The sequence below is a fragment of the Ranitomeya imitator genome, chromosome 5 (genome assembly GCF_032444005.1).
Source record: "Ranitomeya imitator isolate aRanImi1 chromosome 5, aRanImi1.pri, whole genome shotgun sequence".
Lineage (NCBI taxonomy): Eukaryota > Metazoa > Chordata > Amphibia > Anura > Dendrobatidae > Ranitomeya > Ranitomeya imitator.
This window is the reverse complement of record NC_091286.1, coordinates 385,159,383-385,179,155: the sequence shown is the minus strand read 5'-3', so window position 1 is coordinate 385,179,155 and position 19,773 is coordinate 385,159,383. Positions and strand designations below refer to the sequence as shown.

General features: G+C 42.0%; 1 protein-coding gene across 2 annotated transcripts in view; it reads left to right on the top strand.

Annotated features, from left to right (window-relative positions):
* The window catches only part of MLIP (muscular LMNA interacting protein), a 407,499-nt gene that overhangs the window by 290,227 nt on the left and 97,499 nt on the right, over window positions 1-19,773 (top strand). For both annotated transcript variants that reach the window (XM_069726767.1, XM_069726768.1), the window contains one exon: window positions 12,065-12,109. In XM_069726767.1, the coding sequence (XP_069582868.1) occupies window positions 12,065-12,109 (45 nt within the window). The remainder of the gene's footprint in view (window positions 1-12,064; window positions 12,110-19,773) is intronic.

Here is a 19,773-nt window from a genome sequence, read left to right as displayed (position 1 = left end):
AGAGATGGTGTGTTACACTCCAAGGTGTTCCCCAGGTTTCCTTCCATTGCTTCGGTCTTCCGACTCTCGTTTAGTAGTTGTAGAAAACTACACTGCATTAGGCCTACAAATTGGGTATGGGGTGGAGAGAGATGGTGTGTTACACTCCAAGGTGTTCCCCAGGTTTCCTTGCCATTGCTTCGGTCTTCCGACTCTCGTTTAGTAGTTGTAGAAAACTACACTGCATTAGGCCTACAAAATGGGTATGGGGTGGAGAGAGATGGTGTGTTCCACTCCAAGGTGTTCTCCAGGTTGCCTTTCCAGAGCTTCGATCTTAATGCTCTCGTTTAGTAGTTGTTGGAAACTACACTGCATTAGGCCTCCAAATTGGCTATGGGGTGGAGAGAGATGGTGTGTTCCACTCCAAGGTGTTCTCCAGGTTGCCTTTCCAGAGCTTCGATCTTAATGCTCTCGTTTAGTAGTTGTTGGAAACTACACTGCATTAGGCCTACAAAATGGGTATGGGGTGGAGAGAGATGGTGTGTTCCACTCCAAGGTGTTCTCCAGGTTGCCTTTCCAGAGCTTCGATCTTAATGCTCTCGTTTAGTAGTTGTCGGAAAGTAGGCTGCATTAGGCCTACAAATTGGGTATGGGGTGGAGAGAGATGGTGTGTTACACTCCAAGGTGTTCCCCAGGTTTCCTTGCCATTGCTTCGGTCTTCCGACTCTCGTTTAGTAGTTGTAGAAAACTACACTGCATTAGGCCTACAAAATGGGTATGGGGTGGAGAGAGATGGTGTGTTCCACTCCAAGGTGTTCTCCAGGTTGCCTTTCCTGAGCTTCTATCTTCAGGCTCTTGTTAAATTGTGGTTAAATGGAACAACTGCATTTGGCGTACTAGTTGGTTTGGGGCCTACTAACAGTGTCTGCCGCTCCTTGCTGTTCTCCTGGTTTCCTGTCCTGAAATTCCGTTTTCAGGCGCTCGTTAAGTAGTTGTTAATGTTAGACTGCATTTGGCCTACTAGTTGGGTTGGGGCCTACTATCGGTGTCTGCCACTCCTTGCTGTTCTCCTCCACTGAACAAAGCTGTGCCGCCTGTTTACTACGGTTGCCAATTTTGAACTGCATTTCGACTACTTACTAATTTGGGCCTACTCTCTGTGTCAGCCTCTCATTCCAGTTGTCCTCCACTGCAATGCCCCCTGGTTATTCCTGTGTTACCAATTTTGAACTGCATTTAGCCAACTTTATTCTTTGGGCCTATATCTGTGTTTCCTCCTCATCCTGCCCATTGCCCAGCCAGTGATAGATGAGTCTGCTGGTACATTGACCGATAACGCAACATTCCCCGTGCACGCTACACAACAACATTGTGACCCTGCTGAAAGTCAGGTTGCTCTTCCCGCATACCATACCACCTTACACGGGGACAAAGAGGAAGGTGCAGATAAAAGTGCAGGTTCCTTCATCAGGTGGGGGGAGGAATACTAGTTGGCGACGTCACTGGCACAGGGCCTCTCATAGTACGCAAAAGTGTTGCTGCCGGTGGGAGGCGCCCCCGCCGTGCAAACACACCGCTGTACTTTGAGGGACCCAGTGCCAGTGCCAATGCCAACGAGTGGGCCCCCCCTGCTTGCTCAGGTTCACAGCACTTGCAAAGTTGAAATACTTACCTCTCCCTGCTCCACTGCCGTGACGTGGTCCAGATTTCCTGGGCCCACTAATTACTTGAACCAGCCCTACCCACCACAACTTTAGCCAAATGACCCCTAATTTCAAATGCCTTCCAATTATTATAAGGTAAATTACGCTTGACAAGCTTCATTAAGAAGAATGGATGGTTTTGACATTAAAATGGGCACTCTAGGTGTTTTCCTGGCCCCCACTCACTGCCGACTATGCTGCCCCATTGACTTGCATTGGGTTTCGTGTTTCGGTCGATCCCGACTTTACGTCATAATCGGCCGATTTCACTCGACCCGACTTTTGAGATAGTCGGGTTTCGCAAAACCCGGCTCGACTCTAAAAAGGTCAAGGTCGCTCAACTCTACTTGCATGTGCTGCTGCAGCACTGCCAGAGTGGCGGCAGCTGTAATAGACTTGCGGAAAAGGGCGCTGATGCAGAGTACCTTGACCAGAAGCTTTGGGAAAATATGTTTTTAGAAACAGCTGAACTGCCAAGTTGAGCACATGTGCCAAGCATGGTACGTGTATGAACTTGCCAAGCTTCAAAGCCAGGTTCAGCAGCAAAAAACACAAATCTGTCTGGTCTGTTATTCCTTTAAGTAACTCTGCCACAGTATTTGGTTTGTCTCCAAGACAAATTAACTTCTGCAGAGCCTGTTGCCACTTTGCTGAGGTAGGGCTGTAGGGCTTCCTGTTGATGTGGATGATGTGCTATGAGATACCACATTGGATATGGAGAATGAGGGTGAGTGGGAGGGGGTGCAGGAAATGCTGTAGGAAGTGGAGGAAACTATGATAGAAGTGAGGTCAGCAATCCTCGGCGTTGGGAGCACATACGCCGTGTCAGCGTGCCCCAACCTCCACAATGTTCACCCAGTGTTCAGAGTCGTAAATCCTCCTTGTCTACCAGTCTAAATGGCAACATTTATGTGGCAAGCAACCTGGAAATGTGAACATTTAGTATTTGGGCCTGTGGGTGGGTGGCTTGGAACTTTCTTTATCGTTCTAAGGCTTGGGGTAGGGACAACTGAACGCTGGGTTGAGAATAGAATTTGGAAGTCCCTGATGATGGCAAGTCACAATGTGCAAGGATAAAGAATACACATGTATACCAAAATAAATATATGACGTACATTCACCAATAATATATAAACCTACAACATAATGCACAACTCAAATAAATATAATAAACATAATTTTATTAATCATAAAAACATAACACAATACATTATACAAGGGAAAACAAAAACAGATGGAAAAATGTACGAGATGTCACAGGGACTAACACAGTGTATATAGTTCATAATGGCCCATATATAAAATCTACCATAGATATCAGTATTGAAAATTTTTTTTTTGCATATACCTTAAAGGGATACTAGAACGTGTAGAATTTCTATGTATAGGTACCCACAAAATAAAATATTAAGATTTTATATAACTGATAGGGCAACGTGGCTCAAAAAATAAATTATTGCTATAAAGAGCTAATGTGCAAAGGATGCCATGTAAAATAGGTTTATATAGGTCATTAATACCATAATAATAAACCATACCATAATAATAAAAAATTATATATGTTAAGGGTAAGACCTATAAACCCAAAAGTGTCATAGTGCAATAAGGTGCAAAAAGATTAATAACATTACAGTATATATACTTATGCTCAATACATTAATGAGCCAAAGAAAAGGGGGAAATATCACCATATACAAATAGTGTAGTAAAATAAATAGAGTATACTATTGGTGAGATACCCCAGCATGCCCAGAATTGTCTATATCTCTCATTAATAAGCAAGGATCCTAAAAAGACAAAGTGTCAAATATCAAATAGAGAGATACGAACCTGTGGCATACTGAACATAGAAAGAGCCCCGTGGCAGCCCGCACCTGCCCGACGCGCGTTTCGCCTGAGCTTTGACGAGGGAATGAAGTGGTGACAAGTGAAACGATATTTAACCGGCAAAGGACCAATCGGTGATGTTGTACGTAATGAATTGAGAGTAAACAGCTGGGATTAGGTGCGTGTATTCTACGATGCATGGTAACGCCAGAGTTAGACTCCTCCCACATGACGCGTCTCCTTGGAGCGCACCACGTTGGGGAGAAGAACAACAGCGTGCGTTCCAACCTGGAGCACATGGAGCGCTGGAAGTGATGGTGAAAATGTGGCGAGTAACTGTGACACAACAAGAAACAAAATATAAACCCAGCGCCGTTATCAAAACACATAAGAATCACATATAAGGAAGAAATAAACTAAGGTAACAAAAACAGAACAGAATCTCTGTATGAGAATATATAATAATAAGTGTAATTATAGTGCATTATAAAAAAGTGTATAAACACCGATATATACAATTACAGACAGTCAAATACAGTACACATGGTATTATGAAACAGAATCAATGTAACTGTGGCGAAAGATCTAAAGAAAAAAGAAAAAAGAAAAAGAGACAGTAATTAATAAATAAATAATATAACCGTGATCAGATAAAACCAGATAAAAAGCATAATATATGTGCCACCGTGTCAACGCACACATATATATATATGAACCCAAAATGATCCAACAATAAAAACAAAAATAATAATGATAATCAATAAGAATAGATATGCATATATACATACATACAATGACACACATACATACACATATACACACACATATACATACACATGCATGCACACACATACAACCAAACAGGCACTGCATACATACACACACATACACATGCACATATAGGTACATACATGCATGCACCACAAAGTAAAACAAAATAAAACCAGAACTGTTCGTGCTCTGCCGAACAGTTGCCCGCCTTCTCCCTCTGGTTACTCCAGTGCCTCTTCCTGTCTGTTTTGGTGCTGCTGATCTCTCCCACTCAGTGCTGCTAGCCTCGGTCTGCATGCCAGCTTTCAAGGTTGGATCAATGACTTCGTCATCCACCACCTCGTCTTCCACCACAGTCTCTTGACTTTGTGACTTACCTACAACAAGACTTAGTGGCAATTGTGTCTCAACATCATCTTCCTCCTTATCCCAAATTTGCCATTTCCCACCATCATGCTCCTGTGGCAGTAGCTGCATTAAGTTTTATGAATCAGTTTACAGCATGTCATCCTGTCACTCTTGGGGCATGCAGGTTGAGAGGCCACAATCAAGAAATTCTGTGGTAAACAGCTTCTCAGAGTGTCTTAGTGTGGGATCACTAGTGTCCTGGGACTAAACATGGTGGGAGGAAGGAGGATCAGGGTGAGGATTAAGTAATTAACAATCCTCACCCTGAACAATACTGGTTCATTTGCAGCTCCTAAAAATGCAAAATTGCTCCAGCTTTGTAGGTAGAAATGGGCACCGTTACTTCTTGGGCCCCTGTGTGGCCACACAGGTTGCACCAATGATATATCTGCCCTTAGATTAAAGTGATCCAGACATTAGGCTGGTGAGACTGGACCATGTCGTATAATGTGTGGTGCTTCCAATCTTGCTGGAAGCATTATCTGCTATCCAAATGACCACCTGTTTGCACTGCTCTGGCTTCAGAAATGGTGTACTGAACCTCTCTGCAAAGTTGGGCTGGAACCAATGTGTTACGGATGGGCATGTTTCTTGTGCTCCAGCAACAAGCATAGTCACACCCGCCCCACGTCATCTGCATCTATGTGCACCATAATGAGCACTTCCACTTCCCCATCACTTGATCCACATCTTATGAATATTGTAATTGCTAGGTCTCTTGAAACCAAGTTTACTTTTAATAAAAGCAAATAAAGGTGTCTGTCATGATCCCAATGGCAGGGGATCACAAAAGGACAAGCACACAAAAAACAGAACAAGCTCTAGGGTGATGGAAACTGAGGTGACCGCGATCCTGAACCTAATTCACAACACTAGCAGTAGCCGGGGAACGTGCCTACGATGATTCTAGACGTCTCGCGCCAGCCGAAGGACTAGCTTCCCCTATTAGAAGAAACAAAGACCTCTCTTGCCTCCAGAGAAACACCCCACAGAAATAGCAGCCCCCCACATGTAATGACGGTGAAATGAGAGGAAAGCACATACGTAGTAATGAAAACAGATTCAGCAAAATGAGGCCAGCTAAAACTAGATAGCAGAGGATACAAAAGTGAACTGCGCGGTCAGCGAAAAACCCTACAAAAAACCATCCTGAAATTACCTGAACTCATGTGCCAACTCATGGAACATGAGGAGTAATATCAGCCCACTAGAGCAACCAGCAACAAGGAATCACATAACTGCAAGCTGGACTAAAACAAAAATAAAGCAAAACGTGGAACAGAAAAATCAAAAACTTAGCTTGTCCTGAAGATTACAGAAGCGGGAAGCAGAGGTAACAAGACACACTGATTACATTGATCGCCGGCGAGGAAATGACAAGAAAGCCAGGTTAAATAGGAAACTCCCATATCCTGATAGAACAGGTGGACACCAGAGACCGCAGAGAACACAAGTCACCCAGTACCATCTGTAACCACCAGAGGGAGCCCAAAAACAGAATCCACAACAGTACCCCCCCCCTTGAGGAGGGGTCACCGAACCCTCACGAGAACCACCAGGGCGACCAGGATGAGCCCTATGAAATGCACAGACCAAATCAGCAGCATGAACATCAGAGGCAATCACCCAAGAATTATCCTCCTGACCATAACCCTTCCACTTGACCAAATACTGAAGTTTCCGTCTGGAAACACGAGAATCCAAGATCTTCTCCACAACATACTCCAATTCTCCCTCCACCAGCACCGGAGCAGGAGGCTCAAGCGAAGGAACAACAGGTACCTCATACTTCCGCAACAACGACCGATGGAACACATTATGAATAGCAAACGATGCCGGGAGATCCAAACGAAATGACACAGGGTTAAGAATTTCCAAGATCCTATAGGGACCGATAAACCGAGGCTTGAACTTAGGAGAAGAGACCTTCATAGGAACAAAACGAGAAGACAACCACACCAAGTCCCCAACACGAAGTCGAGGACCCACGCGGCGACGGGGATTAGCAAACTGCTGAGCCCTCTCCTGGGACAACTTCAAATTGTCCACCACATGACTCCAAATCTGATGCAACCTATCCACCACCATGTCCACTCCAGGACAATCAGAAGGCTCCACCTGACCAGAGGAAAAACGAGGATGAAACCCCGAATTACAAAAGAAAGGAGAAACCAAGGTAGCAGAACTAGCCCGATTATTAAGGGCAAATTCGGCAAGCGGCAAAAAGGTAACCCAGTCATCTTGATCAGCAGAAACAAAACACCTTAAATAAGTTTCCAAGGTCTGATTAGTTCGTTCCGTCTGGCCATTCATCTGAGGATGGAATGCAGACGAAAAGGACAAATCAATGCCCATCTTAGCACAGAACGTCCGCCAAAATCTAGACACAAACTGGGATCCCCTGTCAGAAACAATGTTCTCCGGAATCCCATGCAAACGAACCACGTTCTGAAAAAACAGAGGGACCAACTCAGAGGAGGAAGGTAACTTAGGCAAGGGGACCAGATGAACCATCTTAGAAAAGCGGTCACACACAACCCAGATGACGGACATTTTTTGAGAGACAGGGAGATCCGAAATAAAGTCCATGGAAATGTGCGTCCAAGGCCTCTTCGGGATAGGCAAAGGTGACAACAATCCACTGGCCCGAGAACAGCAAGGCTTAGCCCGAGCGCAACTTCACAAGACTGCACAAAAGAACGCACATCCCTCGACAAGGAAGGCCACCAAAAAGACCTGGCCACCAAGTCTCTAGTACCAAATATTCCAGGATGACCTGCCAACGCAGAAGAATGGACCTCGGAGATGACTCTACTGGTCCAATTATCCGGAACAAACAGTCTTTCAGGCGGACAACGATCAGGTTTATCCGCCTGAAACTCCTGCAAAGCACGTCGCAAGTCTGGGAAGACAGCCGACAAAATCACCCCATCCCTAAGGATACCAGTGGGCTCAGAATTTCCAGGGGAATCAGGCACAAAACTCCTAGAAAGAGCATCCGCCTTCACATTCTTTGAACCTGGCAGGTATGAAACCACAAAATCGAAACGGGAGAAAAACAGTGACCAACGAGCCTGTCTAGGATTCAGACGCTTGGCAGACTCAAGGTAAATCAGATTTTTGTGATCAGTCAAGACCACCACACGATGTCTAGCACCCTCAAGCCAATGACGCCACTCCTCAAATGCCCACTTCATGGCCAAAAGCTCACGATTACCAACATCATAATTCCGCTCAGTGGGCGAAAAGTTTCTAGAAAAGAACGCACATGGCTTCATCACCGAGCAATCGGAGCTTCTATGTGACAAAACCGCCCCCGCTCCAATCTCAGAAGCATCAACCTCAACCTGAAAAGGAAGCGAAACATCTGGCTGACGCAACACAGGAGCAGAAGAAAACCGGCGCTTAAGTTCCTGAAAGGCCTCCACAGCCGCAGGAGACCAATCAGCAACATCAGCACCCTTCTTAGTCAGATCCGTCAAAGGCTTAACAACACTAGAAAAATTAGTTATGAAACGATGATAAAAATTAGCAAAGCCCAAGAACTTCTGTAGACTCTTAAGAGATGTAGGCTGCGTCCAGTCACAAATAGCTTGAACCTTGACGGGATCCATCTCAATAGTAGTAGGGGAAAAAATATACCCCAAAAAAGAAATCTTCTGGACTCCAAAGAGACACTTTGAACCTTTTACAAACAAAGAATTGGCCCGCAGGACCTGAAACACCTTCCTGACCTGCTGAACATGGGACTCCCAGTCATCAGAAAAAACCAAAACATCATCCAAATACACAATCATAAATTTATCCAGATATTCACGGAAAATATCGTGCATAAAGGACTGGAAGACAGAAGGAGCATTAGAAAGTCCAAAAGGCATCACCAAATACTCAAAATGGCCCTCAGGCGTATTAAATGCGGTTTTTCACTCATCACCCTGCTTAATCCGCACAAGATTATACGCACCCCGAAGATCAATCTTAGTGAACCATTTAGCCCCCTTAATGCGAGCGAACAAATCAGTCAACAATGGCAAAGGATACTGATATTTGACCGTAATCTTATTCAAAAGACGGTAATCTATACAAGGCCTCAAGGAACCATCTTTTTTGGCCACGAAAAAAAAACCTGCTCCCAAAGGAGATGAAGATGGACGGATATGTCCCTTTTCCAAGGACTCCTTAACATAATCCCGCATAGCAGTATGCTCTGGCACTGACAGATTGAACAAACGACCTTTAGGAAATTTACTGCCAGGAATCAAATCTATAGCACAATCGCAATCCCTGTGAGGAGGAAGCGAATTGAGCTTAGGCTCCTCAAAAACATCCCGATAATCAGACAAAAATACAGGAACCTCAGAAGGAGTAGATGAAGCGATAGAAATCGGAGGTGCATCATCATGAACCCCCTGACATCCCCAGCTTAACACAGACATCGTTTTCCAGTCCAAGACTGGGTTATGAGTTTGTAACCATGGCAGACCAAGCACTAAGACATCATGTAAATTATACAGTACCAGGAAGCGAATCACCTCCTGATGAACGGGAGTCATACGCATGGCCCCGTGTGTCCAATACTGAGGTTTATTCATAGCCAAAGGTGTAGAGTCAATTCCTTTCAAAGGAATAGGGACTTCCAGAGGCTCCAGACTAAACCCACAGCGGTTGGCAAATGACCAATCCATAAGACTCAGGGCAGCGCCTGAATCCACATAGGCATCGACGGAAATGGCTGATAATGAACAAATCAGAGTCACAGACAGAATGAACTTAGACTGTAAAGTACTAATGGCAACAGACTTATCAACCTTTTTTGTGCGTTTAGAGCATGCTGATATAACATGAGCTGAATCACCACAATAAAAACACAACCCATTTTTCCGCCTATAGTTTTGCCGTTCACTTCTGGACTGAATTCTATCACATTGCATTGTCTCAGGTGCCTGTTCAGAAGACACCGCCAAATGGTGCACAGGTTTGCGCTCCCGTAAATGCTGATCAATCTGAATAGCCATAGTCATAGACTCATTCAGACCTGCAGGCGCCGGGAACCCCACCATAACATCTTTAATGGCTTCAGAAAGGCCATCTCTGAATTTTGCAGCCAGAGCGCACTCACTCCACTGAGTGAGCACCGACCATTTCCGAAATTTCTGACAATATATTTCTGCTTCATCTTGCCCCTGAGAGAGAGGCAATAAAGCTTTTTCAGCCTGAATCTCTAGGTTAGGTTCCTCATAGAGCAAACCCAATGCCAGAAAAAACGCATCCACATTGAGCAACGCAGGATCCCCTGGTGCCAATGCAAATGCCCAATTCTGAGGGTCACCCCCCAGGAAAGATATTACAATTTTGACTTGCTGAGCAGGGTCTCCAGAGGAGCGAGATTTCAAAGAAAGAAACAACTTGCAATTGTTCCTAAAATTCAGAAAACTAGATCTATCTCCAGAAAAAAACTCTGGGATAGGAATTCTAGGTTCAGACATAGGAGCATGTACAACAAAATCTTGTATATTTTGAACCTTAGCAGCAAGATTATTCAGGCTGGAAGCCAAACTCTGGACGTCCATGATAAACAGCTGAGGTCAGAGCCATTCAAGGATTAAGAGGAGGTAAGACGCAGCCCGGCTGCAATTAAGGCTAGGCAGCAAACTCTGAGTGAAGGAAAAAAAAAAAAAAAAAACTTCCTCAGACTACTTTTCCTCCTACTTCAGCCAATACGATTACCACTTTTGGGCCGGCGATACTGTCATGATGCCAATTGCAGGGGATCACAAAAGGACAAGCACACAAAAAACAGAACAAGCTCTAGGGTGATGGAAACTGAGCTGACCGCGATCCTGAACCTAATTCACAACACTAGCAGTAGCCGGGGAACGTGCCTACAATGATTCTAGACGTCTCGCGCCAGCCGAAGGACTAGCTTCCCCTATTAGAAGAAACAAAGACCTCTCTTGCCTCCAGAGAAACACCCCACAGAAATAGCAGCCCCCCACATGTAATGACGGTGAAATGAGAGGAAAGCACATACGTAGTAATGAAAACAGATTCAGCAAAATGAGGCCCGCTAAAACTAGATAGCAGAGGATACAAAAGTGAACTGCGCGGTCAGCGAAAAACCCTACAAAAAACCATCCTGAAATTACCTGAACTCATGTGCCAACTCATGGAACATGAGGAGTAATATCAGCCCACTAGAGCAACCAGCAACAAGGAATCACATAACTGCAAGCTGGACTAAAACAAAAATAAAGCAAAACGTGGAACAGAAAAATCAAAAACTTAGCTTGTCCTGAAGATTACAGAAGCGGGAAGCAGAGGTAACAAGACACACTGATTACATTGATCGCCGGCGAGGAAATGACAAGAAAGCCAGGTTAAATAGGAAACTCCCATATCCTGATAGAACAGGTGGACACCAGAGACCGCAGAGAACACAAGTCACCCAGTACCATCTGTAACCACCAGAGGGAGCCCAAAAACAGAATCCACAACAGGTGTCACCTTCAGAAATCAAAGCGGTTTTTGTCAGTTTACTCCACCATAATGTAACTGAAAGAAGGCAAAAGTGTATGGATTATAATCAAATTCAATCCAGAAAAATGCTTCAATGCTTAGTTTTAGGGTATGTGTCCACGTTCAGGATTGCATCAGGATTTGGTCAGGATTTTCCATCAGTTTTTGTAAGCCAAAACCAGGAGTGGGTGATAAGTACAGAAGTTGTGCATATGTTTCTATTATACTTTTCCGCTAATTGTTCCACTCCTGGTTTTGGCTTACAAATACTGATGAAAAATCCTGACCAAATCCTGATGCAATCCTGAACGTGGACACATACCCTTAAAGATCACAGAAATGTTCACAGACTATGTAACACTGTATGTTTGAGAAATGGAATCCTACAAAAATTTTTAAAGCATTTTAGCAGGTTTTTAGATCGCAGAAATATTCACAGACTATGTAACACTGTATGTTTGAGATATTGAAGCCTACACATATTTTAAAAGTTTTTCATAAATCTTAGAGATCACAGAAATTTACTGCACACTACGCAATAGTGCATGGCTGGAAAATGTGTCCCAGGAAAATGTTTCAACAATTTTTGTGTGTGTTATATAATATGCTGTATGTTTATTGGGTGCAGAACAGGTGCCAAAGATGCGGGGTGGGGATTCAAGTTTTGACTTGAGCACCGCCCATTTTTGTCGAGTAACGAGCACATCCGAGCACAGAGATAGTGATAATAGAGTATAGCCGAGCACGTTCGCTCATCCCTACTAGAGAGTAAATAAATATAAATATGCACATCTGCTCAATTAAAATATTATTTATTTGCTATGCATATTTATTTTACATGGATTTTTTTTTAACCACAGGCATCCCTCCAGACGCTAATAAATTCAAAAACAAAGGATCCTCAAGTGAGTACTTATTGTGACATTTTAGAAATTGTTTCCACTTTATAGGAACTGAAACTAATAAAATAAGTTTATTAATAGAATCTTACAATTCATAATACAATGTATCATGTAGCATTGTTATTTTGTTATGCAGCAATGGGAAAACCTAACACTTTGCTTAGTCTTAATTGTTTGTCTATAACATAATATTCTGCATTTATAATGTAGATTTATCATGTTTGCATATTACTTTTTATGTCATTTAAAAATCTGTTGAATAGTACTTTAAATTCAAGCTTGGACTTTAAAGGAGACCCACCCCAAGAGACATACAAAAGGATTATTAATGTATATGAAAAATATCTCAGCCATTTTTAAAAACTTATTACAGCAATGAAGTATGTTTAAAGACAGAGGTCAAAGCCTAGTTTTGCTGGTGCCACAATCAAGCCTGACCAAAGCATTGCACAAAGGGGGGATACATTGTTGATGCAATTGCTGGAGTTAGCCTTATTTTAAGGACAGTCTGGAACAAGTTAAAGATCCCACCAATGTTTCTTTTAAACCTCTAAGTGTATATTATTCACATGCCCATGAATAGGAGTAACATACTGGCACTGGTTAGTATACATTTTTTAATATACAGTGGGTATGGAAAGTATTCAGACCCCTTTAAATTTTTCACTCTTTGTTTCATTGCAGCCATTTGGTAAATTCAAAAAAGGTCATTTTTTCTCATTAAATACCCCTTTCTGCCAGCTGACAGAATAGTGCGTCAGCTGGCAGTATCCCCTGCTTTGAGATGGGCTCCGGTGGCGAGCCCATCTCAAAGCCGCGACATGTCAGCTGTTTTCAACAGCTGACATGTGCGCGCAATGGGCACGAGTGGAATTGCGATCTGCCTGTGCCCATTAACTAGTTAAATGCCACTGTCAAACTCTGGCAGTGGCATTTAACAAGCGCTCCCGGCCGCGCTGCCGGAAGTGCTCGCACCGCTGACCCTGTCACGTGATCGGGGGTCATCGGTGCATTGCCATCACAACCAGAGGTCTCCTTGAGACCTCTATGGTTGTTGATGTCAGATTGCTATGAGTGCCACCCTATGGTCGGCTCTCATAGCAAGCCTGCAATTCTGCTGCATAGAGGTGATCTGTGCATCACCTCTATGTAGCAGAGGCGATCGAGTTGTGCATGCATCTAGCCTCCCATGGAGGCTATTGAAGCATTCCAAAATTAAAAAAAAAAAGTGTTTAAAAATATAAAAAAATAAAAAGATATAAAAGTTCAAATCACACCCTTTCACCCCAATCAAAATAAAATGTTCAGAATCGCCCGATCTATCAATAAAAAAAGGATTAACCTAATTGCTAAACAGCGTAGCGGGAAAAAAATCAAACCGCCAAAATTACGTTGTTTTGGTCACTGCGACATTGCATTAAAATGCAATAACGGGCGATCAAAAAAACATATCTGCACCAAAATGGTATCACTAAAAACGTCAGCTCGGCACGCAAAAATAAGCCCTCACCCGACCCCAGATCACGAAAAATGGAGACGCTACCATTATCGGAATATTGCACAAAATTATTTATTTATTTTGCAAATTTTGGATTTTTTTTACCAAAAAGAGAACCTAGACATATTTTGGGTGTCTATGAACTCGTAATGACCTGTAGAATCATAATGGCAGGTCAGTTTTAGCATTACGTGAACCTAGCAAAAAGCCAAATAAAAAACAAGTGTGGGATTGCATTTTATTTGCAGTTTAATCGCACTTGGAATTTTTTCCCATTTTGTGTTACACGACATGGTAAAACAATGGTATTGTTTAAAAGTACAACTCGTCCCGTAAAAAATAACCCCCAACATGACAATATTGACAGAAAATAAAAAAGTTATGGCTCTGGAAAGGACGGGAGCGAAAAACGAAAATGAAAAAACTAAAAAAGCTCCGGGGGTGAAGGGGTTAATGTATACTCTGCACCCCATCTTGAATGAAAAAAACAGAAATGTATACATTTTTGCATATTTATTAAAAAAGAAAAACTGAAATATCATATGGTCATAAGTATTCAGACCCTTTGCTCAGTATGGAGTAGAAGCACCCTTTTCAGCTAGTACAGCCATGAGTCTTCTTGGGAATGATGCAACAAGTTTTTCACACCTGGATTTGGGGATCCTCTGCCATTCTTCCTTGCAGATCCTCTCCAGTTCCATCAGGTAGGATGGTGAACGTTGGTGGACAGCCATTTTCAGTCTCTCCAGAGATGCTCAATTTGGTTTAGGTCAGGGCTCTGGCTGGGCCAGTCAAGAATGGTCACAGAGTTGTTCTGAAGCCAGTCTTATTTTAGCTGTGTGCTTAGGGTCATTGTCTTGTTGGAAGGTGAACTTTCGGCCAAGCCTGAGGTCCAGAGTACTCTGGAAGATGTTTTCATCCAGGATATCTCTGTACTTGGCCGCCTTCATGTTTCCTTCAATGGCAACCAGTCGTTCTGTCCCTACAGCTGAAAAACACCCCCATAGCATGATGCTGCTACCTACACGTTTCACTGTTGGGATTGTATTGGGCAGGTGATGAGCAGTGCCTTGTTTTCTCCACACATACCGCTTAGAATTATCACCAGAAAGGTCTGTATTCATCTCATCAGACCAGAGAATCTTATTTCTCATGGTCTGGGAGTCCTTCATGTGTTTTTTAGCAAACTCTTTGCAGGCTTTCATTTGTCTTGCACCAAGGAGAGGCTTCCACTGGGCTACTCTACCATAAAGGCTCGACAGGTGGGCTGCAGTGATATTTGACTTTGTGGAAATCTCTCCCATCTCCCTACTGCATCTCTGGAGCCCATTTAAGGATTATGGAGGCCACTGTGCTCTTTGGAACCTTGAGTACTGCAGAAATTCTTTTATAACCTTAGCCACTTATGTGCCTTGCCAAAATTCTGTCTCTGAGCTACTTGGCCAGTTCCTTTGACCTCATGATTCTCATTTGGTCTGACATGCAATGTGAGCTGTGAGGTCTTATATAGACAGGTGTTCCTTTCCAAATCAAGTCCTATCAGTTTAATTAAACACAGGTGGACTCCAATGAAGGAGTAGAACCATCTCAAGAAGGATCACAAGGAAATAGACAGCATGTGACTTAAATATGAGTATCTGAGCAAAAGGTCTGAATACTTATGTCTACGTGATATTTCAGTCTTTCTTTATTATTGATTTGGCAAAAATTTCTAAATTTCAGTTTTTTTTTCAGTCAAGATGGGGTGCAGAGTTTACATTAATGTGAAAAAATGATTTTTTTTAAATTTACCAAATGGCTGCAATGAAACAAAGAGTGAAAAATTTAAAGGGGTCTGAATACTTTCCGTACCCACAGTCTGTCTGTCTATCTATCTATCTATCTATCTATCTATCTATCTATCTATCTATGAAAAAAATTGGAACAGCATCAAAACACTACCTTACAAAGCATGCAAAGCTCTCCGAACCAGCAATCCAATGGTCACCAATGGTAGATTCAAAAAAAGGAAAGCAGCACAAAAGGATTGAAAAAAATAAGTGGACTTTAATGCCTGAATGGCGTGGCAACGTTTTGGATGTGATATCCTTTCTCAAGCCAGCCATAAGCTTGAGAAAGGATATCACATCCGAAACGTTGTCACGCCATTCAGGCATTAAAGTCCACTTATTTTTTTTAATCCTTTTGTGCTGCTTTCCTTTTTTTAAAGCATATGTATGAAAACTATAGGAATATGAAAAGAGAAAACTTTTTTAGATTTATTGACTTTAATTCATCCTTGGAGTGAAGTGAAGAGAATACTGGTCAATATGTTGTATGAACCCAAAATTATACCACTGAAAAATACTTTATCCTGCAAAATAGAAATCCTAAAACAACGTCTTATATATAAAAAAGTTATGGGTCTAAGGATACGGCAACCAACAAAAAGAATATTAAAAAAAAGTATTTTTTTGTGTGCAAGAGAAGTAAAACATAAAACTAACATAAAACAAGCAAGAAAAGATGGTCACTTTAAAAAACAAAAATAGGTCAGTCATGGAGGAGTTAAAACCAAAACAAAAAGGGGCTTTTCCACATTATTTATTAAAGAAGTTGCATACAACTTTTCTGTTACTGAGTTACAGTGTCGTGGCTCTGCCACACTGCTACTGGAGGTGATAAGAACTGTTTGGTTTGGGGGGAAATAGGATTTGCTAAAGAAAAAAGGAATGTAGTCAGCTTACCGGTCTTAGGCCGGCGTCACACTGGCGTTTAAAACGGCCGAGTGCAATGCGATAAAAAATCGCATTGCACTCGGACCAATATTAAGTTATGGGGCCGCTCCCAGCAGCCGACTTTTTGTCGGCCGTTTTCCTCGGTCCGAGACAATCGCAGCATGCTGCGATTGTCTCGGACCGAGGAAAACTCGCGGCTCACTCGCACCCATATAAGCCTATGGGTGCGCATGAGACAGCGCACACCACTCGGATAACATCCGAGTGATGTGCGCTATAAGCGGACCCCAGCAATGGAGGAGATGGAGAAATTCATTTCTCCGCCTCCTCCTCAGCTGTGCTCCGATCCTCCCTGTGCGAGAGAATCGGAGCACAGACGCATGACACTCGGCTCCTGCTCTGCTGCGAGCAGGAGCTGAGTGTCATTAGCATATCGCATCCGATGCTCTCGCATCGGATGCAATACGCTAGTGTGATGCCGGCCTTAGACGAAATCCCCAGACCTACCAACGCCCAGCATGGTTCGGGGTGAGCGCCCACAGCAAATGAAGACAAAAAGAGAAATGATCCAGCTGGAGGTGGAGGCAGTTCAGACTTTGTGAGACTTTATTAGACAACTAAAGCGATAAAAAGTTCTTCAACAAGAAAAATCTTTACATAGCAAACACCTGGCACACCAGTGAGGAGGATCAACGCGTTTCAACTATGAAGTCTTACTCATGATCTACCTAATAGTGCAATAAGAGCATATATATATAGTGTGTACAAAGCATTGATTGGACAAACAATTAAAAATGCAAAAAAAAAAAAAAAAAAAAAGGGGAAAGAAAAAGGGGAATCACCAGTTAAAATAATCATAAAGATAACAGATTGATATATGAAATACCCTTGAGAGACATTGCTAGAACATTACTTGAACATTAATATTGCTTTATTAAATCATGTCTAGCATTAGGGCCATAGGGAATACGTGTGCCTAACATAATCATCCAATACGTTTCCGGATTAAAAAGTTTCTGCTGTAAATTCCCTCCTCTCTGAGGTTTGTAAACCTTTTCTATTCCACAGAATCTGAGACTAGTTAAGTTACCTTTGTGCACGTTGTAAAAGTGTCTGGACACAGCTGAGGCAGAGAGGGCTTTAGAATTCACTGCATCTGATAGATGCCGTCTCACTCGTACTTTAAGTGGACATGTAGTGCAGCCTATGTACTGGACTTTACATGTAATACATTCTACTAAATACACTACATTTTCGGTGTTACAATTAATGTAGTCATGTATATCAAATTGTTTATGGTTGTGAAAAGATGAGAATTTGTTAGTTTTATGCACATAGTTACATGTTTTGCACCGAGTGGCTCCACATCTCAAAAACCCTGTGGCGTTGAGCCATGTAGCTCTGTTAGTGTCCCGTAGAGAGCTGGAGAATTGGCTTGGAGATAGGATCGAGCCCAAGGTGGGAGCTCGTTTAGCAACGAATTTGATATCGCTCTGTATTAAAATTCGTTTTAATTTGTCATCTTGTTTTAGCATGGGTAAATGATTCTTGACAATATCCACGATCTGCCTGTATTGTGAGCTATATGGGGTACTGAATACTACATTATTGTTGTTTTTCTGGGGATTATTATAAGTAGATTTATAATTTTTCGTTGTTAATAAATTTTTGCGATCTACTTTGGAGATTTTTCTACGTGCTTTGTCCAGATTCCATTTAGGATACCCTCTATGAGATAGACGCTCACAGGTTTTCTCTGTCTCTGCCAAAAAGACGTCATTATCAGAGCAATTCCTTCTTGTTCTGATAAGTTCACCATTTGGAATGTTATTTATGACATGATTTGGATGGCAGGAATTGGCTCTAAGAATTGAATTACTTGAGGTAGGTTTTCTATAGGGAGTAATCTCAACAGTATGTTTTAGTGTATTACCTGAGAGATTCAAATCCAGAAAATCGGTGTGTTTTTTCTGAAAGGAATGGGTGAATTTTAAATTAAAATTATTATTATTGATATGATCAACAAATTTAGTCACTTCCTCCTGTGAACCCCTCCATACTAGGATCAGGTCATCTATATAGCGACCATACCATACAATATGTTTGCATATATCATTATCATCATTGTAGATATGGCTCTCTTCCCATTTCAACATAACAATATTCGCTAAAGAAGGCGAAAATTTAGCGCCCATACTCACTCCCGTTAGTTGTCTGAAAAACCTATTGTCAAAACAAAAATAATTATGATTAAGTAAAAAGTCAACTGCAGATATTAGAAAACTTTTTGTATCATTATTATAGGGAGAGTATGTATCCAGATAGTATGACAAACTCGACAATGCCACTGAATAGGGAATTGATGGATATAAGCCTACCACATCACATGTAAGCCATGCATATTCTTCCTTCCAGTAAAATTGATCAAAAACTGATGTTACATATTTTGAATCACGTATAAAGCTAGGGGTATTTTGCACCAATGGTTGCAGGTAATGGTCCACCCAAGATCCCAATCTTTCCCCTATGGAACCTATACCTGCAACTATTGGTCTCATTGGGGGAGGAAACACATTTTTGTGTATTTTAGGGAATGAATGATAAATTGGTGTGACTGGATGATCGTTTTTTAAAAATTCTACTATTCTATCATCAATAACATTCATATGTACACCTTCCTGTAATAGGTTGTGCAACAGTGAGTTAAATTCTTCGGTAGGGTTAGAACTAAGTTCAGAGTACATCTCCTTATTTTCCAAGTCTTGTAAATTCATTTTTTTATACAGCCCTGCTTCTAGTAACACAATAGTGCCTCCTTTATCTGATTGTCTTATTATAAGATCCTGGTTATCATGCAGCTCTTTCAGCGCTTGTCTTTCCTTTTTTGTCAGATTAGAATAGTTATTTTTGGAATCTAAAACAGATTTGTTCAGATCGACTAATTCCTTTTCAACTAGGTCCTGAAATTGATCCAAGACTACTGGTCTGGATTTCAATGGATAAAAAGATGGATTACTGACAGGAAAAGAATCATTAAGAGAGACAGAACCTAAAAAAGATTCTGTCTCCAACGCTTTTAAACTGAGAAGTGCTTTTTGTTCATGAAACATGCGTATATTATCAGTAGTGGAATAATCAAGATTCTCTATACGTACAGCATTTTCACTAGCAGCATCTGAAAGAAAATGGCATTTTACTGTCAGGTTACGTGCAAATTTATTCAAGTCAAGTAAGGTTTTAAATATATCAAAGTCAATAGTTGGAGAAAAGCTTAATCCCTTGCTGAGAATTGCTATCTGTTCTTCCGAGATCACATAGCTAGATAAATTCCACACTGGAGCCTCTAGTAGTGGCGGCGATTCCTGTTCCGAGTTGGATATCTTCTTCCTCTTGTGATTCCGGCCTGCACGTTTCCTGCGTTTTTTGGAATCGCTCCACTAGCACTTGGAATA